This window comes from Oryctolagus cuniculus, chromosome X (assembly GCF_964237555.1).
Source record: "Oryctolagus cuniculus chromosome X, mOryCun1.1, whole genome shotgun sequence".
NCBI lineage: Eukaryota > Metazoa > Chordata > Mammalia > Lagomorpha > Leporidae > Oryctolagus > Oryctolagus cuniculus.
The window spans coordinates 38,940,090-38,965,286 of record NC_091453.1 but is presented as its reverse complement, the minus strand read 5'-3'; the positions used below and the strand labels follow the sequence as shown (position 1 = coordinate 38,965,286).

Here is a 25,197-nt window from a genome sequence, read left to right as displayed (position 1 = left end):
CCCAGCTGTAATGGCCATTTGGAGAGTAAACCTGAAGATGTAAGATCTCTTTCTCTGTATTTCCCTCTGTCTCTCTGTTGCTCTTTCAAATAAATAAATAAATTGTTTTTAAAAAAGAATTCCCCTTTCTGCACATTCTTTCCAGCATTTGTTACTCTCTCTCTTTTGGATAATAGCCATGTGATAGAGGTAATGTGATATAGTTTTGATTTGTATTTCCCTGGTGGCTAGTGATGTTGAGCATTTTTTCATACATTTTTTGGTCATTTGTATTTCTTCTTTTGAGATTTTTCTATTTAAGTTCTTTGCCCATTTCTTAACCAGATTGGTTGTTTTTGTTGAGCTTTTTGTTTCTGATCTATTCTAGATATTAATCTTTGGTCAGATTATATATGTTGCAAATTTTTTCTCTCATTCTATTGGATGTTTCTTCAGCCTGTTGATTGTTTCCTTTGCTTGGCTGAAGCTTCTGAGTTTGATAAAATCCCATTTGTCTAGTTGCACTTTTGTTGCCTACACTTTTGGGATCTTCTCCAAAAAATCATTACCTACATCAATGTCTTGGAGTGTTTCCCCTGTGTTTTCTTCCAGAAATTTCATAGTTTCATGTACTATCTTTAGATCTTTGGTCCATCTTGAGTTGATTATTCTACATGGTGAAAAGTATGGATCTAATTTCATTCATCTATATATGTATACCCAGTTTTGCCATCACTATTAATGAAAAAGACTATCCTTTCTCCAATGTATGTCCTTGGCACCTTTGACAAAGATCAGTTGGCTATATGTGCATGGATTAATTTTTGAATTCTCTATTCTGTTCCATTGATCTATGTGTGTTTTGTGCCAATACCCTGTTATTTTTTAGCTGTGTAATATGTTTTCAAATTGGGTATTATAATTCCTCCAGCTTTGATTCTTGGTAAGCACAGAAGTATATCCAATGCCAACAGTGTCTATGAGCACCACAGTTGTCTAGTCTGCAGCAGTTCATGGAGGTAGTACTATGGCTTAGAAGTGGGCATGAGCTTCCAAAAATGTGTATCTTCATGCTTTAGGGAGTTGGTTATCAATACTTTGGAGTTTGTGATAACAGTAGCCACATTACCGATGCTATGAGACAGAGTGGGTAATCCCTTGTCCCACTAGGAAAGCCTTGTGGCACCAATAACTGTTGCCCTTGAACTGTGTAATGTGTATGGGTTCTTTCTTAGGTCCTGCTGCATGGGCATGGGTGATACTGGAGCTTAAAACATCAAAAGCCCCAGTCCCAAAACTGGACAATGTGAAAGGGACCTTGCTCAGGTCCCATGGAATGAATACAGATTATACTGTGGATTGTGCACTGGCAGATGTAGGCCTAGAGCAGTAGAATGCAAGTAGTTTTTCCACTATAGAAGGTCCTGCCAGGTGGATTCAGGTGACTCTGAGAATGTGGTACTAATAGTTACAGTTCTGGAGCTGCAGGATAGGAAGGATACCTTGCCCAGGTCCCACAGGAAAAGTATATATTATGCTGGGGATTGTCCCCTGACAGCTGTGAATTTGAAGCAGTAGAATGGAGATGGGCCTTCTCCAGTTCCCACAGGGCAAGTGCAGGTGTTCCTGGCATTTGTAGAGCCCACAATCACAGTGCCAGAGTTGCAGGATGCAGTGGAAACTTTACCCCAGTCCCACATTTTACACACAGGTTATGCTAGAGATTGCACCCTGGTGGGCACAAGTGTATAACAGTAGAATGCAGGTATTGCCCCCCCCCCAGGTCCCACAAGATACACTCAAATAGCTTGTGAAATATAACTCCAATAATCCCTGTCCTAGAGCTGCTAGATTCAGCAGACCACATGAGGTGAACACAGTTTATGCTGGGGATTAAGCACTAGTGGGTACAAACCTGGATTGACAGGATGCAGATAGGGCTCTTCCCTAGCCCCACAGGGTGAGCCCTGGTATCCCTGGGACATTTAGAATCAGCAGTCATAGTCCTAGTGCTGCTGGACTTGGAAGGTAACTTACCCAGATCCCACAGGATGGTGGCAGGTTATACTGTAGACCATGCACTAGCAAGCGCAAGCTTGGAGCAGAGGAATATACAGAATCAGTGGTCACAGTTCCAGAGCTTAAGGATGTGGTGGAGGTCCTTACCCAAGTCTTACGGAAGTGCATGTTATAGCTTAAGGATGTGGTAGGGTCCTTCTCATGGAAATGCATGTTATGCCGGGGGTTGTGGATTGGCAGCAACCAGCCTGAAGCAAAGAAATGAAGATAGGCCCCTTCAGGTCCCACCAGTGAGTGTGAGCGTAGCACCAATACCCATAGTCCCATAGCTGCAAGGACACAGAAACCCTGAGAACCCACAGGGCACACAGGGGTGATGCTAGGGCTTGTTTTGTGGTCACCCAACACCCTGTGCTGAGAGCTGCAAAAGGGGCTTTGCTCAGATCTTGTACTCTGGGCTTGTGTATTGGCTACTACTGGTGCCAAGATCCAAGAAGCAAAGAGGGACCATCCCTAGATCTCAGAGTAATCATGGCTCTAGGGCTTGTGGCCAGCAGTTCTGCAGCTTCAGGATGCAGAGAGACCTGCTCTTTGTCCTGTGAAGTGCCCCGGCTCTGCCTCTGGGGGTTTCTGGTAGTGACTGGGCTGCTTACTGACCCTAATATAGAACAGCGTTTATGAGCAGCTGTACTGCAGATGCTCAGGTTTGGGAGCTTTGGATGGGAGGCAGTGTGGGTTCCTTTTTAGGAACAAAGCAGTTGCTTGGATGCCAGTCAGCTTTGTAAAGTCAATTTAAAGCCTGTGAGAACTGTGGAATTCTCCTGTAGTTGGACCTGCCCGTCTGTAGCGACTGTGGGGGATTGTAGGCCTCTCCAGTTACTATTTCCCAGCAAGGAGCTGTGGTGTGCTTTATTCTTCTCTCTCTGCCTCTCTGCTGGGTTTCTGAGTCTCTGTGCTGTTTAGAGTTCCCATAACTTCTTTACTAAAACTTCCCCTCAGCCAATCTCTGGGAAACTCAGCCCTTTCTTTATTGTTCTGGTTCTCTATGGTGGAGGCTAGTGTGGGTGTGTCTCTATTCAGCCATCTTGGATCACACTTAAATTTATCTCCAGGTTATCAGCTTTAGTGATTATATTTTTCTGAAATTCTATTTATCTTTTTCTTCAAATCTACATTACATAATTGATAGTGCCTAGCTTCTTCCTGACATTTTATCCTTTTATTTCTTCAAAGATTTCAAACATACTTACTATACATTGTATATCCTTTATCTTGAGTTTTTAGGGTTTTCTACTTGATACTTCTCCTTATTCTCTCTCATGGTAACTTATTTCCTTATGTGTTATGTGAGTTGGAGTTTGGCAAGAATTTATCTCTTGGGAACCTCTACAACAAGAATTGAGAGCTTCTATTTGCTTCTCCAAGGCATTCCTTGGAGCAGATGGCTTGGGACTACTTTTCATTAAACCCCCAGGATGACATTTTTCAAACCACATGGGTAATGTAATTCTGAATCACTAACCCACCTAAGTGAAGGTTTGTGGTGATAAATTCTCATAGGAGGCTTTTCCTAATTTCTATCAAGAGCCACAGAGAGACAGAAACATTCTCTTGTTCCTTCCCTTTGCCTGTGGAGGGACATTTTCTAGTTTGCACTTGTATTGAGGGTGTAATCTGAGAGTCTGTCCCAACACCCTACTTTTTTTGCACATCTAAGGCATTGTTTCCTGTATCTACAAGGTTTTTAAAACTCAAACCTCTTTGTTACTGATTGGGAAATATCCTCCAGTGAAGCTGGGCTTCTATGCCCACTTATCACTCTTTTTTTTTTTTCAAGGATTTCTTTGTTTTGGAATCCTATATTCAATACAGCGAAGAAGACATTTTGCAGTAGGGAGTTGTTTTGTTGTTATTGTTACTTATTCTACAGTACTGATTGCTCTCCAGTTAACAGATGAGAGACTGAAATCCTAGGAAAGGAAGAGAGTTGCCTGAGTTCATACTACTGGGTCAACAATGGAACTGACCCCAGAACCAAGTTTCCCTGATTCCTAGTCTATTTCTTCCTCTCGGAGAAAATGTCCCTTATCTCCCTTTTTTTCCAAATCTTTCCCTCACCTTTAGTCCTATGAGGATCTGGTTCAGCGTCTGGAGCCAGTTATAATGGAGCTAGAGCGGCAAGAGAACGTACTGGTAATCTGCCACCAGGCTGTCATGCGGTGCCTCTTGGCCTACTTCTTGGATAAAAGTTCAGGTACCACATTCTCTCTGTTCCTAGTGTGGGGATCTGGATATGATTTGAGACTCTAACATTGGCAATTGGGGGTTTTATATATCAGTGGTCAAACTTTAGTAAATAAACTTTATCTAGAACAAATATGCCTGGGTTCAGATTCTTCCTCTAACACATACTATCTTTGGTAAATTACCTTAACTACTCTGGCCTCAATTTCTGCATCTGTAACATGGGGAAAATAATGATGAAGTTTAGTTAAATAATAAATACAAAGAGCTTAGAACAAATAGTTCATGACACAGTTATGAGCTATTTATATAAGTGTTAGCTGCTATTGTTAGTATTAGTATTATTCTGAGCTCGTGTTTTGAATGTTTTCAAAGCTAGCATTAAGTCTGCTTCCACCTGAAAAAGCTGAGCTAGTATTTCTCTGAAACATGCTGTGTCAGGAAATGGCAGTGCCTTTTGTGGCTTCATGATCTTGGTCATACATTTCTGTCTTTACTGTAGGGATGGTTTCCACAAGATAGTGATATTTTCATTTTTTTCCAAATAGTAATTTATTTTTTTAAAGATCTAGACATTGTATTTACAGCATCTCTACACCCTGACTACATACACTGTTCTGAAAACAAGGACAGGTGGTCTGGCAAGAGACTGTTGTATCGCCTATAAGTGTGAGAGTACATTTCTCATGTGGGTATGAAGTATTAGCATTTCCATGACATTTTGAAGATGTTTGAAGACCCTGCAAAATTATATTTGCTGCCTTCAATGCCCTGCAGTCTTATATCTTTTCTCCTACGTTAGTTTCAAAATAAAGAGTATTTGACATATGGAGTCTTCCAGAATCAGAACCCAGGGAACTTGAGAACTTGTCATTGGACAAGCCATTTCCTCTGCCTGGGCCTCGGTTTCCTCATTGGAAATGGGTGGATTGGAATGTGTGATGGGGTTCCTTGTGCTGATAGATTTCTGATCTGTTCATATCTGTATTGTTTTCAGGGCAATTTTTTGAGACCCTGAGGCAGGCATTATAAACTCCCTTGTCCATATGAGGAGATGGAGACTCAGAGAGGTGAAGTGACTTGCCCAAGATCATGGAGTTCAGAGTGTCAGGGATAGGAGTTTATCCCAGGTGCATGCCAGAGGCCCTCTCCTGTCAGATATTCATAGACTGAGTAGGGGACACAGGCAACTCCCATTTTTTTCTGCTTCCTACCTGCTTTCCACATAGACCATGCCATCTGGTAGCCAGACAGGGCATGGCTGGGCACATGTTCTTACCCCCCATTACTCAAGCAAGTGATGGAATGAGGCCCAAAGATGTGATGTGACTAGAAATGCAAACCCACAGATCCTCAGAGCTAGGGTACCCTCAGATTACATCTAATCCAATCCTGGCCTGTGAGATGGGGACACTGAGGATTAGGGAGAGAAAGGGACTGGTTCAAGGTCTCCAGCTGAGGCAGTGGTGTGGCTGGGTCACAGACCCCAGGCATGTCGCTTCCCTTCTCTGAGTCTGTTCCTCACTTGGACAAGGGAGACTGTGCGCCAAGAGCCCTCGCCCAGGGTCGAGGACAATGAGGACCAAGTGGGGGAGGAGCAGGATGGAGGCCCAACCTGGTGTCCCAGGAGGCTGGGCTGGGGGGCAGGCTGGAAAGCTCAGGATGATCCTTAGGGGCGGGGAAGCAGCCAGCGGTGCTGTTCAGGGTCAGTGAAGGGAGGTGGGGCCCTGAGCCTGCATCCTGACCAGGGAGCCTCCTGGGGTCTGGTCCCCGTGCAGCCACTTCCTGCTGTGTGACTTCAGGAGGGGGGTCTGCAGTCTCCTGATCCATGGGACGGGCGGCCCAGGGCCCGCCTCCCTCCCCACCCCTGTCTGTGCCCTTCCTCAGAGCCCCTTTGCTCCTGCTTTCCCCTCCCCCACTCCAGCAGCTCTCATCTCTCCCACCTGCAGACTGTAGGGGATAGGCCCCTTGTGCAGTTCAACTTGGGAAGGGGAAGGGGGAGGGGGAGCACTCAACAACCCTGGAGCCTGGGGAGGGAGGGTGTGCCTGCCCCACACCCTGTCTCTGAGGGGTGCTTCCTCTTCATTTCCAGATGAGCTTCCCTATCTCAAGTGCCCTCTGCACACGGTGCTCAAACTCACACCTGTGGCTTATGGTGAGTGTCCCCCGCCCTCATCCCAGAAAAGGCATTTAGAGGCAATAAGCATATCCCTAGAGCCTGTCATTTTCCCAGGAGAGTTCTGGGGGAGTTTACCTGAGTATGTGGTGGATGTCCTGGTACAGGTGGGACTCATGGTCCTAAGTAACAGCAAAGTACTCTGATGGCTTCTAAGTCTGAAGCATAGTTCCAACTTTCTCTGTCTCTGCAAGAGCACTAAGCATAGAACTCCAACCCATTGAAGGAGGGATTCCCAAAGGGGACCAGAGGCAAATTGTATGCTAGGGCCATATTGAAGAAAAAGCTGATAGACCAACCAGAGCAAGTTATCTCCCAATCCCTCTTGACATAAGTGAGAAGTGAAGGGACAGAATCAGATCTGTTATGGGGTGTGAATGGAGCAGAATGGCATACAGAAGCCTGAAGTAAAGTGACTTCCCCGGGGTTGGAGCTAAATGGGCCTTGGACCTTTTCTAGAAGCCCCAAGCCCTAGCGATGCACCTTCCTACTTCAGGTTCCCTCATATTCCCTTGTAACCTTCCACACTTCTGGAGTTCTGGTAACACACCGTCCTTAAATAAACTGCCTGGAACTGATCACCCAAGGCAATGACCCCAGGGCTCTCCCACTTCTTCAGCACCGACATGGCTGGATGATCCACAGAGCTCCATAATATCATAGGTTAGATTGCTGGCTCCTAGTCCGTGTGAGTCGGGGGAAGCCACACAGATCATGTTCTCTCATCTGTATCCCCACCTACAGATGAGCAACTGAAGTTCAAAGAATTCTGAGACAGAGGCAGAGCTGGGAGGGGGACCCCACCCCATTAGTGCCTCTTAGGCCTGGCGTCTGTCCCACATACCACACAGCTCATCTTAACTCCCTTCCCTGCAGGGCAGTCACAATCTGACAGTATGGGGCTGAGGGGTGGGGGATGCCTCAGGGAAGACCTATGCTTACCTTGGGAGCTTACCCACAGATGGGTTGTTCTTTTCTGAGGCTGCAAAGTGGAGTCCATCTACCTGAATGTAGAGGCTGTGAACACACACCGGGAGAAACCTGAGGTAGGTGAGGGATTCCATCCCAAGCTGGCTATGCACACAGCACGTGGTGCAAATCTCCCTTTTCCAAAGAAAGGTCACCCCAGCTCCTCAGAGCCAGAGTGTTTCCCACTATCAGATGGAACAACCAGCATCCAGAAATGCAGCAACCACGGTCCAGACCTGAGACACCGTATCGATGTAGTGCTAGAGCAACCACTGCCAAAATGGCTTAAGACTGAGACTCCCCTCAGGCCTGCCTCAGATGGGAACCTGGCTGTGAAGACAAGGAGGGTAGGGCTGGTGGACTGGGGTGCCAAACTGCTGACTCCTTCCTATTAATTCTGCTTTCTCTCTTCTCAGAATGTGGATGTCACCCGGGAACCTCAGGAAGCCCTGGACACTGTCCCTGCCCACTACTGAGCCCTTTCCAGGAGGCCAAAATGCCTCTGCCCTTTTAACTTCTATCCTTGCTCTTCTCCACCATGAGAAGTCTCTGCCTTGGCCTCACTAAGAGAGCTCTGCTCCCAGTGAAGAAGTCCTCATGAGCTCCAAAATAGGTCTCAATCCTGGCCACACTCATGGAGCTGTCTAGCTCTGGATGGAGCTCTTCTTTTCTTAATTCCTATTCTGTAATCAATAAAGACTTCTCTTATTGCCTACAGAAAGAAAGGAAGCAGTCATGGTTCCCTTGTTTTCAAGAACCTTATCTTGATCTTTATCTAACTCCTTTGCTCAGTGTGTGAGGATGTCCTGAGTAGCACCTGCAAAAATGAGCTCCCTGTGAGTATCTGTGGGCCTGTTCCTTGGTGGAAAGGGTAGCTGAGGAAATGCCACCTTCATCCTGAAGTTTAGAGCATCTGGCACTTGTGGTAAGTTCTCTTTCAACACTTGCTGCCATTCTGAGTGATTTCATGGTCCGTGTGAATGACCCAACCAGTATCTTGGTCTCCCAATCCCCTAATCCCCTTAACTCCAACCCACCATCTCCCACTCAGCCGCCAACTTCATGGACCTTGGTATAACCTCCACGGTCTGACTTTTTGAATACATGCATTATCTGACCACTGCCCATATACTAGGCATGCATGTGGTATCTGAATGAACAATATTTATTCTTATACTGCATCAAGACTATATCCTTCAGTTATTCTATTGTCTCCCAATCCTTCAGTCCTTTCCCTCTAGAGTATTCTTCCATCTCTAACCAACTTGGATCCCATAGTCCATCTCTTCAGCCACCCTACATGCATCTAAAATGGCCCAGGTACCAGAAACCCAGCTGGTAAAGAGAGATTAATACACTCATTGCCTTTATTCTCTGTCCTTCCATCACAACCACCCAGCAAGGCCCAAACCCTGTATAATCCACATCCCTTTTTTGGATCTATTACAGGACTGCTGATTGCTGCTTAAAGCATATTTGTTTTCATCTGCTTTGACAGATACCATTCATTCCTGTTCAAAGACACAGCCACCCTCTATTTTCTGGAACCCTATCCCATCCCACCTTCTTACAGATGGACTAAAATAAATTCCCAACTCTTCCAATATGTATCTTTTGTCCCTGTCTATGGATCTGGCCCCGGCCCCAGTCTATGCAAAATGCTCAATTTTTTTCCTGTACCAAAAAGACTTTCCCTTGTTTCTGTGTCCAATTCCAGTTACCCCCATCCCTCCGTTCTTATGTAAATGATCCAAAATGATCTCTACTTACTGTTCAAAACCCTCTTCCTTTGCATCTGTCCCAGTAGTTCCCCTTCCATATTTTTGCTCTAATCATTATGCACTGGCCTTACATGCTTTCCCCAAGCCTCTCTACCACTGAAGAAATATTTGCCTTCTAGCTGGAGCCCCATGCTTCTTCGAGGGCTATGCTGATCTTTTTAGCTCTTCTGTAAAGCCAAAGAGTTACTCACAACCATGTAAGCACAATTAAACAACAGAATGAACTCCAATTAATTTTGCAAATTTAATGTCACTCTGATACCAAAATATGACAGCACACAGAAAGCAAACAATAAAGCGGGAACAGCAAATAGGTTTTTCATAGTGTGTCACCCTCAGCTGATTGGTAATAGCTGTTTAGATCGCTGTGTGGACAAAGATTCCAAAGCTATCACTTAGCTCCATGGAAAGGACTGCTGCAGTTCATGAGCGGTTTCTGTAAACATGGGGGATAAACCTAAAAACAAAACACCAAACAAACACATTTTTAGCATCACATATACTGTTTACTTATACTTCCTTCACTGCCCGATATTCCCACTCAAAGTTTCTTACAACATCTTGCAGCCCTTATACCCATCCCTGTGGGCCTTAGCCATAGAAATACTGCAATTACCTGAAATCTCACTAGCCATAGGAGAAGCCACAGGCACCAAGGCTGGTGGCTCCACCACCAAAGCCAGCATCAGTGCTTGGTCCACCGCTGAATCCAGGACCAGTGCTTGGTCCGCCGCCGAAGCCAGCACTATTCGGTCCACTGCCGAAACCAGCTCCGGTGCTCAGTCCGCTGAAGCCAGCTCTGGTGCTCGGTCCACCGCCAAAACCACTGGTGCCTTGTCCACTGCAGAAGCCAGCACCAGTGCCTGGTCCACCGCTGAAGCCAATAATAGAACTGGGTCCACTACTGAAGCCGGCACTCGTGCTGGGTTCGCCAGTAAAGCCAGTGCTGGTGTTGGAACCACTGCCAAAGCCAATGATGGTACTCAGTCCTCTGTCGAAGCTGGCATTAGGCCCACCGCCAAAGCCATCGCTGGTGCTGAGGCCACCACTAAAGCCAGCACTGGTGCCAAGTGTGCTGCCAAAACCAGCATTGGTGCCTAGTCCACCACCAAAGCCATCGCTGGTGACCAGTCCGCCACCAAAGCCAGCACTGGTGCCTAGTCCGCCACTGAAGCCAGCGCTGGTGCCTAGTCCGCCACCGAAGCCAGCACTGGTGCCTAGTCCGCCACCGAAGCCAGTGCTGGTGCCTAGTCCGCCACTGAAGCCAGAGCTGGTGCTTAGTCCACCACTGAAGCCAGCAGCAGTGCCTAGGCTGCCATCGAAGCCAGTACTGGTGCCTAAGCCACCACTAAAGCCAGCACTGGTGCCCAGGCTGCCACCAAAGCCAGCACTGGTGCTCAGTCCACCAAATCCAGCACTGGTGCTTAGCCCACTGCCAAAGCTGAAACCAGCACTGTTGCTGGGTCCATCACTAAAACTGGCACTGGTAACACCACTAAAGCAGGCACTGGTGCTAGGAGGGCCACCAAAGCATAGATTGGTATTAGATGCACTGCCAAAGCAGAGGCTGGTGCTGGGAGCACCAAAACAGAGGCTAGTGCTATGAGCACCGCCAAAGCTGATGCTGGTGCTGGGAGCACCGCCAAAGCCAATACTGTTGCTGGGACTACCACCAAAGTCAGTAGTGGTACTAAGTGCCCCACTGAAGCCAGCACTGCTGCTGAATGCACCGCCAAAGCCGGGATTGGTGCTGGGTGTACCACTGAAGCTAGCACTGGTACTGATGGCACTGCCAAAACCGGCACTGGTATTGAGTGCACCACCAAAGCCGGCACTGGTACTTACGGCACCACCAAAACCAGCACTCGTGTTGAGTGCATTGCCAAAGCCAGCACTGCTGAGTGTACCACCAAAGCCGGCACTGGTACTTACGGCACCAACAAAACCAGCACTGTTGTTGAGTGCACTGCCAAAGCCAGCACTGGTGTTGAGTGTGCCACCAAAGCTGGCACTGGTGCTGACAGCACCACCAAAACTGGCACTCGTGTTGAGTGCACCATCAAAGCCAGTAGTGCTGTTCAGTACTCCACCAAAACTGGTATTTGGGTTGAGTGCACTGCCAAAGCCTGCACTGGTGCTGACGGTACCACCAAAACTGGCACTGGCACTTGTGTTGAGTGCACCATCACAGCTGGCACTGCTGTTGAGTGCACCGCCAAAGCTTGCACTGCTGAGTGCACCACCAAAGCTCACGTTGGTGCCAGGAGAGCCACCAAAGCAGACACTCGTGCTTAATGTACCGCCAAAGTCAGCACTGGTGCTGGAACAGCCACCAAAGGAGACACTGGTGCTGAGTGTACCACCAAAACCAGTGCTAGCGGTAGGAGAGCCACCAAAGCAGATACTGGTACTGAGTGTGCCACCAAAGCTGGCACCAGAACTGGGAGAACCACCAAAGCACACACTGGTGCTAAGTGTACCTCCAAAACCAGTGCTGGTGGTAAGTGCCTCACTGAAGACCGTGCTCGTGGCGGGCGCACTGCTGAAGCTGGTGCTGGTGGTAAGTGCACCACCAAAGCCAGCGGTGGTACTGAGTGTGCTTCCAAAGCCAGAGCTGGCTCCACTATTGAAGCTGGCACTGGTACAAGGTGTACCACCAAAACTAATGCTGGCTCCACCACTGAAACTAGTACTAGTGCTGGGTGCACCACCAAAGCTAATGCTGGCTGTGCTGCTAAAACTAGTGCTAGTGCTGGGTGCCCCACCAAAGCTAATACTGGCTCCGCCACTGAAACTAGTGATAGTGCTGGGTGCACCACCAAAGCTAATGCTGGCTGCACTGCTGAAACTGGCACTGGTGCTGGGTGCACCACCAAAGCTAATACTGGCTCCACCAGTGAAAGTATTGCTAGTGCTGGGTATGCTACCAAAGCTAATGCTGGCTGCACTGCTGAAGCTGGCACTGGTGCAGGGTGCACCACCGAAGGTAATGCCAGCTCCGCCACTGAAACCACCACTGGGACTGGGTGCACCACTGAAGCTAACACTAGCACCATCACTGAAACTAGACCTGGTGCTAGCTCCTCTGCTGAAGTCGATGTTGGTGTTGGCATCTGTATTTTCTTGGGATCTGGCCTCAATTTCAAATGAAAATCTGCTCCAGGCCTGAGCATCATCGCCTAACTCTTCCCTGGTTAGGCAGTCAATATCCATGTCATCCCAATTCCAGGGCCCAGCCACAGCTTCCTCTCCAATCCCCATTTGCGCTCTTGCCTCAGCCCTGGCCTCAGCCTCAGCCACAGCCACAGCTGCAGCTTGGACTTCCATCTCTACCGCCTCCCGATACTGAGCAGCCCAGTCCTTGGGATCTTTCTTCTGTACCTGAAATGGGAATGATAATAATTTTAAGAAAAATATCCCTTGTTTGCATAATACCAGTAGCAAAGTAATTTAATGAGTTTTTATTTATTGAGACTCTATCATGGATCAGTCCTGAGATCTAATTTCTGCTATGGTAACTTAGGTGTTATAAGATCTTGGACAGGTTACTTAACCTCAGTGAGCCTGGACAGGTTACTTAACCTCAGTGAGCCTAAGTGTCTTCATCTGTAATGTGGGAAATGATGCACTGAATATTTGTGCCTCCCCAAAATTCTTTTGTTGAATCCTCAACCTCCAGTGTGATTTTAATTGTAGGTAAGTCCTTTATGGAAGTAATGGCAATTAGATGAGGTTAGAAGGGTGGCACCCTGATCCAACAGAAATTAATGTCCTTATAAACAATAAACTAGGGAGCTTGCATTGTCTCTCTAACATGTGAGCACATAGTGAGTGAGAAGGCAGCCATATGCAAGTGAGGAAAACAGCCTTGGTCAGAAACCTACCCTGCCTGATCTTGATCTGGGATTCTCAGCCACCAAAACTGTGAGAAAATAAATTTATTTTTAATCCACCTGGTCTATGGTATTTGTTATGACAGCCTGAGCCGACTAATACAACGTATGAAGAACAAATCAGACTATGTAAACTGTATATAATCTAGCAGCATTCTGGGACACATATGAGGTTTCATATGTTTATATATGAACCATAGGTTGTCCTATACCTGCTTATTCCTGCACATGGTATGTCCCAGCCAATGGCATCCCATTCCCTTAATATGCCAAGCTCAGGCAGCTCTCCTATTACCTTGCATGCAAACTTGAGGACTTTCATCTTGCTAGTCTCATGGTAGGACCGCAAACCCCAGAAGAACTCATACTCAGGTGGTCTGCTGTTGGGGACTCTCTTGTACTCCAGGTACCTTTGAAAAAGGAAATGAAACTTTGCTTCTAAGCAAAACAAAACAAAACCCTAATTTTCTGAACACTAGGCCCCGGAGCAATCTCCTCCAAGCAAATACTGAACAGCCCCTGGAGAAGAACTTCTAAGATCTTCTAACCCAGAATCACCCACACAGTTTATGGTCTTGGCCTCCAATACTTAACCATTTCCCATTGGCCCTGTGCAAATGTCACTTGAGATGCTGCAAGAAAGGCATGTATAGGGCATTGAGTCACAGGAAGGCCCGAGTATTCTGCCACCTGTGAGGAATAAACCCAGATTTCTGTTGGGTGTGTTGTAAACAGAGGAGCCATTCTTCAGGCCTCCTGCTCTGAGCACACCCCATCCCAAGGGTCTTGTGTTTGGTCTGGTCCAGTCCAGGAAATGTCCACTACAGAAATTTTAGATAGGGCAAAATTCTAGGACACAGGATGTCCATCTCTCTCAAGCTAGTATAAGAACAGCACTGACTGAACACTTTCTGAACCAGACCAGTATCCCCAGAACACTTCAGGGCCAGACAAAGGCCTCAAACACCACTTACTTCTGCTTCACAAACTCGTCTGTGATGAGCTTCCTCACTTCCCCAAAAAGCGAATGCCTCACCCTGACAATGGGAAAAATAATCTATGAACACAGATCAGAACTGCCCAGATGAGGGCAGAGGCATTTCCCAGCATGGAACAGGCCTTTCTAGAACATGGGACAGTCTTAGTGAAGCAAAGAAAGTAGTGAGCATATGTCCACTAGAAGCAAGCAGCAGAGGCCAGATGGTTCTTTGTCAGGGATTCCCTGAAGGTCTTATATCTCAGCTTTTAACAGAAGAAAGAGGGGAGGAAGGGAGCAGAGAGTTCAGAATCATTTTCCCATCCACCGAGGTCAGAACTCTGGCCCAGCACCCTCCACCCGCGCCACCAGACCACCAGGTGGTTGCAATCCTGGGACCGTCCTCTCTTGCCAAAGGACAACACGGACAGCAAGCGCTGAGAGAGCCCAATCATACCCAGGGCGCAGCCCCAACTTGCGCAGCACCTCCCAGATGACAGCTGCAGGGGGAGGCAAGAGGAGACAGGGCCGAAAATGAACACACGGAATTCAGACCCCAGCCACCCGTTCAGCTGCGTGCCCCGCCACTCACCCTCACTGGCCTTGTTGCCATTCATAAAAATGACACTCAGAATCACCATAAGAAGACCCAGCTTAGGTGTATCCTTGGTCCTAAGGGAACAGGGCACAGAGAAGATTTATGTCCAGTAACCATTTTCAAAAGACACACCAGCCAGCTGACTAGGCTACACTCTCCCAGGTTCCTCAGATAGGGGAAGATTCTGCCCGATATGCTTCAAACTCTATCTTACTCCAGGCAAGGAATTCAGCTTCGTAAACTTTGGGTCTCCTATTCAGTAAAGTGGGGAAATCACATCATTCCTCCCCAGGTTGCCAAGAAGATGGACGAATGTACCTGTCAGCCTTGCACAACATATGCATGCAGTCAGACTGAGCCCTCTTTTTCTCTTTCAGACCTGTTTCTAGGCAGAACCCCACTGATGACACAACCCATAACTTTGGGAAAGTTCCCTGCTCCCTCCAGGGTTTAGTTTCCCTATCTATGCAGTAAGGAGGCAAGGTCACGGCAGGATCTCTTTCATATGTGTCTATGGTGATTTTGTCATCTGACTTTACATCAAAGCCATGATTCCATTCTTGGTCATTCCTTGAATGGACTGGTTATCGTCTAGAAATGAGTCTAGCCTTCATATTTAGACTAGGTACTCTTTGAAGGCAGGGCCAACATTTTTTCCCCTTATAGCTCACCATACAAGGGAGTAAGCATCACACAGAGAGGTATAAAGAAGCACATCCAACCCTTTCTTGCCTTTCCAGCATCATGATCTACCCACATCAGGAAGCCCTCCCTTAAGAGCCATTCTACCAAGGCCAGACCAAGTATTCAGTAGGAAGACACAAAAAGTAACAGGCTGCTTTCTTGGAAGCTTGTGGAAAGCAAACCTGAAAGTGGAAATGCTCTATCCCAGGCTCCTACATCATCCTTCAGTCAATCACAACCAAGCACCACTACCACAAGTAGAACTCCAACTATGTGCAGGAGCTGCAACAGTGGTTTATTCCACCCTATATTTCCCGACTCTCTTAAGAGGATGTGGGGAGAGAGGATAGGGAAGTGATGGTACCACCACCAAAATTAAGTCTCCCTTTCCATCCCAACCCTGTCCCAACTTACGTTCCCAATATGCCTGCAGACGATTCCTGAGTGCTGATGAGAATATACAAGCTACTCTGCTTATCAATTTCCTTCAGATTGACTCGAAACATCTGCCAAGTAAAAGAACAGCTTGTGAAATCACAAATTTCAGCTTCTTTGGCATCCCACAACTCCCTGTGTACCTAAGGGTTGTGTATGTGAAATCAGTAAAATAATGCAAGTGAAGCACATAGCCAAGTGCTCCAAACACATTAAATACACAACAAGCATGCTAACAATATCAACATCATCTTTGTCACTAACGGGAATATAGGGAGACAAGAAGTAAGCATCTGAAATACAACAGGATGCACCCAGCAGCAGACTGAAGCCAGGAGTAAGTTGGGTAGCTTAGGTCTTAGCTGTGCTTTCAGCACTGTCTGTGTTATCTGTAGCTCATCCATGCCCCCTCCCTAAACCACCGCACAGTCTGCCCATCTGCACAGTCATGGGCCGGATTAGCAGGTATCTGCCTGGTCCCCCCTAGATGGAACACATGCACTTTTGTTTGAGTCAAGGCTTCTGCACTGTGCCCATCCCCCAGGGCTACCCCTTCACCTTCTCCAGAGCGTAGCTTGCCCGTTCAATGATCTCTGGGAAATATTCATCATATTCTTGGATGACATCCTTCAGCATGTCTGCAGGAAGGGAGAGGTGGCCGCAGCTGGGCTGAGCAGGGACCACAGACCAGTAGCCCTTTTTGCCAGCCCTGTGGGGTCAGTGCAGACAAAGTCCTGAACTGCATTAATGGGAAATGGCAGCTATGATGGGAGTGTGAGGAGGGCAAGGGTAGAGATATGAAAGAACAAGAAGACCATAAAAGTAAACAGTTACACCCTCCACAGGCTATAGCGTATCAAGAGAGTGGAGTGAGCTCTGGAAGGAGGGTTGGTGGGACACTACCTGAGCGCTTTATGGGGATCTTCGTCTGGTCTTTAACCAATAGGTATTTCACCAACTTATTTGCCTGGAAGAAGAGGAATAGATGCAGAGATCTCAATGTTTCCAGAAAACTTGGTAAAGCAGAGGACTGATAAGGAAGAAAAAAGAAACGGGGCAGCATTGCATTCCTACCCTTTCTTGCAAGATGGCCACATCTCTGGGAGGTGAAGGTCTCCGGCCCCATGGGATCCGCCTGTAATTACTGCTGCTTCTCTCATCCCCATTTGGATGCTTGGCCTTCATCATCAGAAAGAAGGAAGGTCTCAAATCACCAGGTGCAAGAGATGGCTTTGTCTCCTCACTCTGCCTCCTCCAGAAACCCCCTAGCCCCTCCCCTATAGTGAGAACTGACCCTGCCATTGGCCACCCTGAGTCCTGGGCTTGTCTTTCACTGTCTTTCAGGCAGGAGTGTCATCCCTCCTGCAGGCCAGGAGCAACCCAAGGGCAGGGCCTGGGGCTCCTCCTCTTCCATTAGCCAACACTGGATTCCACTTCACTTCAAGTCACTTCATTTCTCTGGGACTCAGTTTGTTTATCTGTAAAACTAGGACCTTTGATCCCCAGTTAGTAAGAGTTACCTTCAAGACATAAAGATATTACCTGTGTAGATGTACCCAGTACAAAACCTGGTACAAGGTAACTACTATGTAAATACAAGATAAATTATATACAAGTTTCAGTTTTGTGTGTAGATGGGTACCTTTCTCCCCAGCAATCTCTGAACTGCCAGTGAGCAGACACTATTCTTCTCAGCATCTCCCACAGCTTACCTGAACACAGGGACTGATTTAAAGTAAAAAAAAAAAAGGCTCAGTAAACATTTAAATAGAAGAAGTGAACAAACTAGAAGGGTAAGAACAGAAAAACAGCACAAGGTTAAGGATAGTGATATCAGAGATCTTACCTTTCGGTTCCTCTTGCCTCGGGTCCTGGCTGTGGGCTCCAGACTCAACTGAGCCAGGTAGTCATCTGCCAGGGCCTGGACAGCAGCAGCAATCTGAGTCTCAAGGGCACTCATGCTGGTCTGAGAGGTGGCTGTCTTGGCTTGGGTCCCTTGGTCAGCAATCGGAGTCTGGCTTTCAAGTGCCCGACCCTTAGCAGCTGCCTTCCGAGTCCTAGACCCTCTCTTGACTCGAAGGGTGGCTGCTAAGGTTTGGTTTGTGACCATATGAGTAGTAGGCTGGGCCTCAGAGATCTCACCAGCAGAATTTAAGCCCTTATTGGCAGCCTTCTTGCTTTTGGCTTTTTTGGGCCGGATAGCTGCTGCTGAGGTCTCAGTCTGCCTGGTTGCTGCCTCAGTGATATGTGGAGCCTCCACATGCTCAAGTTCAGTATTTGTGGCCTTCGAAGTTGTCTTCTTAGCTTTGGGGGCTTTCTTGGCTCGGATGGAGGTTGCTGTGGCATGGATATTAGTTGTCTCACTGATAATCTGGCCTTGGGTGGTAGCCGTATGGGTGGCAGTTAGAGCCTGTGAGATCTCAGTGGCACTAGTCATGGCCTTGTTGGCAGCCTTTTTAGCTTTGGATGCTTTCTTAGGCTTGGTAGAGGCTATCAAGTTCAGGGAATTGGCTGAGTCACTGGCTATTGGAGCCTGGATACTTTGTGAGACAACTGGTAGACTTAGGGCCTGTATGGGTGACTTGAGCTGTGTGGTCACAGCCTCACTGCCAACTGAGGACTGAGAACTTTGGGCTGCCTTGACAGTAACTCTCTTTGTCTTGTTGGCTTTCTTAGGTTGAACACTGACTAAAGGACCCTGAATATTGGCTGCCTCAGTGGTAGCTGAATCCTGGCTGATCTGGGTGATGATTGGCAGGTTTAAAGCCTGCAAAGTTATTTTGGGTTTGTGGGTGGCAATCTCATTGGCAGATGGGACTGGAGGTGTGACCTTAGTAACAACTTTAATAGGGGTCTTCTTGGTCTTGCTTTTCTTAGGTCGGTTGGCAACTGGTGAGTCCATAGCCAGGGGGTCCTTGGTTGCCGCCAACAAAGTATGCATCAGCAAGACACTGTCCTCTTCTGTGGTCTCAGTCTGTACATCTGGAGGAAAGGGAAGCCCCAGGCTCCCAGGGGGAGGCAGAGGGCCCTACACACTTAGGATTACAATCATCTGGGCCATCTGCCCTCCCTCCTGCCCACTATTTCCCACAAAGGCTTCCCCTTCCTCTGAGCAGTGAAAGACTGAAAGGGGTGGAGGAAGGGGAGGGGGAGGGGACAGAGTCAGGCAGCTTTCCTCTCCTCCCCCTTCACCGTGCAGAGTGGAGAGGTGAGACAGATTAGGCAGGGAATTATGCAAATACAGGGCGGTAGGGGGCTCAAAAGCACTCAGTGAACTCAGGACAAAGCAAATGGTGAGAATGCTGAGACGCCTCACCTGGAATGGGGACATTCTATAACCATACTCATTTCTCCTATCCATCTTTCCGGGAGACCGAATAACAGCTGAGCCTGAGTTAGGAGAGAAAGAGGGAGAGGGAGATTCATCAGATGTGCTACCTCTCCTAAAGGGTGAGGGAATCTCATCTACCCTTGCACCCCAAACCTTTCAATTCTCGGGTTCTCATACCTAGAAATCCAGACCATCTGTTTCGAAGCCCTACCTCCTTTTGCCTCCAAGATGGCAAGTCCGTTTGAGGATCCCGCCTCTTTACCTTACACACACCCCCTACTGCAAACTGATAGTGCGCATGCGCACCGACGAGAGGCCCCCCCCCCCAGCTCGGGCCCACCACTTTCCCAAAGAACCCGTTCGTCAAGGTACTCAGCACGCATGCGCCTTGGGGAACCGGACAGTCTAACCAGCTCCTTCCCACATATGCCGCCGCTCTCAGAGCCGCGGAACATCTCGGCCCTGACCTCTGACCCACTCTTTATAACTGCATCACATCTCGTTCCATCCCTTCCCCCAACACCGGCCCCCTCCCTCCGCTCTGCAGTACCGCTTCGCACCGCCCCTTCCCCAACACCGCCCACCTCTCCTCCGCAGTACAGCCACGCACCGCCTCTTCCCGATACGCCCCCCTCCCTCCGCTCTGCAGTACTACTCCGAACCTCCTCTTCCCTTAATAAGCCCCCTCCCTCTGCTCCGCAGTGCGTCTCTGTACCGCCCCTTCCCCAACACCGCTTCCCCCGCCTTCCACGTCTGCAAGCGCCCGGCCCCGCCCTTTCTGCAACATGGATACCCCACCCCCAAATCCAACGACATTAACCTGTGTATTCCTTGTTCTGGAACCCTACCAAGTGCCGTCTCTTCCCTTTGCAAACCATAATCAGCCGGGTCCTAGCACCTCTTCTCCTTCCTGAGCCTGGCCCTTTTAGCTGCTCCACAAGGATATTGTCCCCTCCTTTCTCTGGGTCCCGATCTTTCTGCAGCGCGAACCAGGTCCTGCTCCCTTTCTCCAGCATGGACGGAGTCCTACCACTTCCTATCTCGCTCCCGAACTGGGACCCCTCCCTTCTTGCTACCGCCTGAACAATTTCTCGATCCTTCCTTTCTGCGGTCCCAACTGGGTCTGCGTCCCTTCTTTCTACACCCGAAACGAGTTCACATCTCTCCTTTCCATGTCCCTAAGTGATTATGCTCCCTCCGCTCTTCCATGCCAGCCAGGTTCAGACACCTCCATAAATAACCACTTCGATGTGGTTAGGTCCCAGATCCCCAGCAGGTTTTCTCTAAACCTTAAGGGCGTATAGAGTTAAGCACGTCGAAGCCGCAGCCTGGAGGCCCCCACAGGGTCTTCACTAACGCCGGCCACCTCAGCTCACCTCGTTCTCCTGAGTCCAGAAGGCGTCCGTTCTCTCCAAGCCTCTCCGTAGGTCTGAGCCTGCCCCCCCCCACCCCCGGCCGGAAGTGGTCCTGCCTCTTTCCGCCTCCAGAGGGGGTCTCTGTCCCTGCCGGTCTGCGCCCCCCCCCCCAACTTTCCATTCTGCTGTACATAGCTCCTTCTCTTCTGTTTACTACCCCCTATTTAGCAATCATTTCCTCCTGTTTTCCATTTGATTTTTCTATGCCCCATTCTATATCCCCGTCAGTATTTGATTCTCCAGGTCCCTCTAGGAGGAATGTATTTATTTGAGTTTCCACACCAATACTTCCTACAGCCCCTTCTTTCTCAGTGCTACTTACATACAGTATTGTTATACTACGTGTCTAAGTCTCTCTCCCAGGACGGGTAGGGGACTAGCTCATATTCACTGCTGTCTCAAATATGACCAAAGTAAGGCATTTACAGGTTGTAAACACCAAAAGGTAAGGTACACTGACATCTTATGTATTCAGAATAAAAACGTAAGAAAGGTTTTTGTTTATTCTATAATGACTATCTTGATTCTTTTTAAAAATCAACTTGTTTGAAAAATATTGGCTCCGTGTTTATCCTTTATTGGTGCACTAAGCAAGTACTGGTCTCTGTCTTGTGATATACTGCACTGCTCCTCAGTGCAGAAAACAACTTGCAGCCTTTATTTATTCGTTCAATCATCCTCCCCCAAAGCAGAGGTAACTTTACTTGTGTCAGATAACATATACTGTAAGAAAACAACCTAAGGGCAAAGTCAGAAGGAAATAAATTATAAAGACCAAAGTGGAAATAAATTAAATAGAGACTGATAAAACAATACAAAAGAACAGTGAAACTGAGAGTTGAGTTTTTAAAAAATAAACTACCAAATCCTTGGCTAGATCAACTAAGAAAAATGAAAGAATACTTAAAATCAGAAATGAAAGAGAAAACATTAATATCAGAGAAACATAAAGGATCATAAGAGACTGCTAAAAATAATTCTAAGCAAAGAAATTGGGAACCTAAAAATTGATAAATTTCTAGACATGTACAATAACCAAGGTTAAATCATGAAGAAATAGAAAGTCTAAAAAATCAATAATGAGGAAGGTGATTGAATCAATAAAGAAGTTCTCCATCAAAGAAAACCCCAGTTAAATGGTAGAGTAGGAAAATTGGGATCATGTTAGTCAGACACCGAATTTCAGTTAGATATGAAGAAACAGGTCTTTTGATTTTTTTTTTGTCCCCACCTGGTAACTGAATGCCAATCTAATCATCAAGTTTTTTTTTCCTTTGAAATTGTACTTAAAGCTGACTGCCACAAATCCCCTTTGGGTTTTCCTCTCTTGGAGACCCCCTCCACACCGCTCTGGCTGGAGGTCCTTGATTCTAATAAATACTTTTAAATCTCAAAAAAAGAGATATGAATAAATACAAATTTTATGGCTGTTTGTATTTCCATGAGTACATATTTACTGGCTTTTATTCTGGCCAGTTCAGACAGCTTTATTTCTTCCTCATAGAATCTTTGTTGAGGATCCCTAGTAGTAACCAACACATTCTTATAGTCTATACTTTTCTAACAGTGTGCTCTGCTGTAATCTTAGTAAGCATAGGTGCTGCATCCCCAAATACAGGAAGTTCAGTTAAAGTAACCTCTCTGTTTTTGTTACAAGGATTGACAGCTGTGAGGGGTCCTGGTAATACCAATCTTGATGCAATTAACTTTCATGGTTATATTATTTGTTTTAGACAAGTAACACTTTTATATATTTATGGTGTATAATATATATAGTAAAATATATGTATATAGAATGTATATATAGTAAAATGACTATAGATACATATATATTGTAGAATGACTAGATAAAGCTACTGTATGCATTACATACCTATCATTTATTTTATGATGAGAGTTCTTAGCATCTACTATCATAGTTATTTTCAAGTATACAACATATTGCTATAAAGTATAGTCACCACAAAGATGATAGACATCTTGTACCCATTCTTCATATACCATGGTCTCATCACAAAGTAAATGATAAGTGCATAAAGTAATGCATGTACAAAGTAGCTTTATTTAGTGATTTTACTATACACACATATACACATGTTCTACACCATAAATACATAAAAGTGTTACTTGTCTAATAAAAAGATAACCATGAAAGTTAATTGCATCAAGATTGGTATGACCAGGACCCCTCACAGCTGTCAATCCTTGTAACAAAAACAGAGAGGTTACTTTAACTGAACTTCCTGTATTTGGGGATGCAGCACCTATGCTTACTAAGATTACAGCAGAGCACACTGTTAGAAAAGTATAGACTATAAGAATGTGTTGGCTATTCCTAGGGATCCTCAACAAAGATTCTATGAGGAAGAAATAAAGCTGTCTGAACCGGCAAGAATGAAAGCCAATAAATATGTAATTATGAAAAAACAAATTGAAATAAAAAGATCTATTATTTTTACCTGTCAAAATGGTAAAAACTAAAAAGCCTTGAAATATAATTTCTTTTAAGAAGATTGATAATGCATAGTGTTGAAGAAAGTATCAGCATCTAGATATACATTCATGGAGCAATACGTTTGTACAACTATATTTCCTAGTACAATAAGATAAATATAATCTACAATCCCAAATCTCACTATTAGATAGCATCCAGGGAAACACATGTCTACGAATCCATTAAAATGAATGGTTTTTACAATATTGTTTGTAGAACAAAATGTAAAAGCTACAAAAAATTAAAAGAAATGGACAATGTGTGTCATATTCATTCAGTGAGACACTATACAACGGTTAAAATATGTGTCAAACTGGATGTTTACCGCCTGAGATGTGATACCATTTATATGAGTTTTGGAAACATGCAAAGCTGTCATACATCATTTATGGATACATACACATATTATAATGGTATAATAATATAGAGAAGGAGGAAAGATGAAATGGGATTTGGAAGGGGGTATACAGGTATCTTTAACACTAAAATATTCCATTTATTTATTTATTTATTTGAAAAGCAGAATTACAGAGAGAGAATTCTTCCAACCACTGGTTCACTTCCAAATGGCCTCAATGGCCCAGGCTGGGCCAGACTGAAGCCAGAAGCTAGGAGCTTCATCTGGGTCTCTCACGTGGGTGCAGAGGCCCAAGGACTTGGGCCATCTTCCGCTGATTTCCCAGGCACATTAGCAGGGAGCTGGATTGGAAGTAGAACAGCCGGGTCTCAAACTGGTGCCCATATGTCATGCCAGCATTGCAGGTAGCAGCTTAACTCATTATGCCACAACATTGGCCCCCAAACCTGTTCGTAAACAAACCTGGAAACAAATCTTATAAAATATTATGATTTCATAGATATGGATAATTTGTTCACATGTATTTTATAATATATACTTTAATGAATCTTAAATATTTCACAATAAAACAATTATATGAAAAAACATAAAAGACGACCTGAGTACACATGGAGACACATATTACATTTATGAATAGGACGATTTAACTATTAAAATACAATATCTCTGAAATTTATACATAGATTTATACCATCCCAGCTAAAACCCCAGAAAAGATTTTCTGACAGCACAATCAGACAAACTAAGACTAAGGTAATGTAGAAGGATAATGAAACATAGCTAAGATAATTTTGTAAAAGAAAACTGATGGACAGTCCCTACCAGATATAAAAATAGGACAAATATACAAATACATATGGCTTTTCTTAAAGTATACTAAAGCATAGTAGCAAACCAATAATATAGTGAAAACAGAATAGATAATCCAGGAACAATTTCATGTTATATTGATATTAAACATGGTAGAGATAAATCATTAAAAGACTCATAGAATATGTGGGAAAGAGTGCTGGGAATATTGATATATATATTTGTATAATATATATTTTGCATATATATGTTTTATATATATAAAATATTTTAGCTCATCTCTCATGTATAAATTGTTTAACTTTGAACACTATGTGAGAAAATAAAAAGTAGAATGCTAGTAGAGAGTATTATTAATCAAGCAGGACTAAGCTCAAACTCATGCAGATGTTGACACCCCAAAGTTTTATGTTAACAGTTAATGAAATCGGCCGGTGCCGTGGCTCAATAGGCTAATCCTCCGCCTAGCAGCGCCGGCACACCGGGTTCTAGTCCCGGTCGGGGCACTGGATTCTGTCCCGGTTGCCCCTCTTCCAGGCCAGCTCTCTGCTGTGGCCAGGGAGTGCAGTGGAGGATGGCCCAAGTGCTTGGGCCCTGCACCCGGCATGGAAGACCAGGATAAGCACCTGGCTCCTGCCTTTGGATCAGCGTGGTGCGCCGGCCGCAGCGGCCATTAGAGGGTGAACCAACGGCAAAAGGAATACCTTTCTCTCTGTCTCTCTCTCTCTCATTGTCCACTCTGCCTGTAAAAAAATAAATAAATAAAAAATAAATAAAAATAAAATAAAAAATAAAAATAAAAAAACAGTTAATGAATTAATGCTAATGGTTGCTGGATAAGAGTGGAGAGTTGATGTAATTATGATGACTGAGTGATAGGTCTGGTAGGAAGTCTTCAGGTCAGCGGAGGTTTGCCTTGACAAGCCAGTTCTCATGAGAGAGTTGGTTGTACAGAGTGCCTCCTGTCTCTTCGTCCCTTTGCCTCTCTTCTTGCTAGCTCACCATGTGATCATCCCTCCATACCTGCTCCACCAT

The 25,197-nt window shown here is 45.9% G+C and overlaps 2 protein-coding genes and 1 non-coding gene across 18 annotated transcripts in view; 1 reads left to right on the top strand and 2 right to left on the bottom strand.

Annotated features, from left to right (window-relative positions):
- Nucleotides 1–8,112, top strand: part of PFKFB1 (6-phosphofructo-2-kinase/fructose-2,6-biphosphatase 1) — a 68,261-nt gene extending 60,149 nt beyond the window's left edge. For 3 of the 8 annotated variants that reach the window (XM_008272667.4, XM_008272669.4, XM_002720028.5), the window contains 4 exons: nt 4,123–4,252; nt 6,335–6,397; nt 7,400–7,464; nt 7,804–8,112. In XM_008272667.4, coding sequence (XP_008270889.1) covers nt 4,123–4,252; nt 6,335–6,397; nt 7,400–7,464; nt 7,804–7,863 — 318 coding nt within the window. In that variant the 3' untranslated portion in view covers nt 7,864–8,112. The remainder of the gene's footprint in view (nt 1–4,122; nt 4,253–6,334; nt 6,398–7,399; nt 7,465–7,803) is intronic. The other 5 variants (XM_070067354.1, XM_070067355.1, XM_008272666.4 and 2 more) reach the window with 3 other exon arrangements.
- A 1,281-nt stretch (nt 8,113–9,393) lies between these two features.
- LOC100350354 (trophinin) lies at nt 9,394–20,542 on the bottom strand. Of its 9 annotated transcripts, none has more exons than XR_011385677.1 (14): nt 20,462–20,538; nt 19,071–19,144; nt 17,601–18,782; nt 16,829–16,933; nt 16,658–16,721; nt 16,313–16,392; nt 15,734–15,825; nt 14,630–14,709; nt 14,495–14,537; nt 14,036–14,098; nt 13,357–13,471; nt 12,442–12,549; nt 9,785–10,129; nt 9,394–9,625 (listed from the first exon to the last, which is right to left on the bottom strand). XR_011385677.1 is itself a non-coding variant. In XM_051827708.2 (13 exons), exons 3-12 carry the CDS (start codon nt 18,693–18,695, stop codon nt 9,796–9,798), a joined length of 4,491 nt encoding a protein of 1,496 aa, XP_051683668.1. In that variant the 5' UTR covers nt 18,696–18,736; nt 19,071–19,144; nt 20,462–20,542; the 3' UTR covers nt 9,394–9,625; nt 9,785–9,795. The 9 variants fall into 9 exon arrangements, 7 of the variants coding, with proteins under 7 accessions (XP_051683668.1, XP_051683666.1, XP_008270892.3 ...); XR_011385676.1 differs by lacking the exon at nt 20,462–20,538 and adding an exon at nt 19,906–20,163; XM_051827708.2 differs by having other exon boundaries at nt 9,785–12,549; nt 17,601–18,736; nt 20,462–20,542.
- Nucleotides 13,707–13,835, bottom strand: LOC127485065 (small nucleolar RNA SNORA11). Its single transcript, XR_007912264.1, has one exon. It is a non-coding gene; the product is annotated as a small nucleolar RNA SNORA11 (small nucleolar RNA).
- Nucleotides 20,543–25,197: the final 4,655 nt, after the last annotated feature.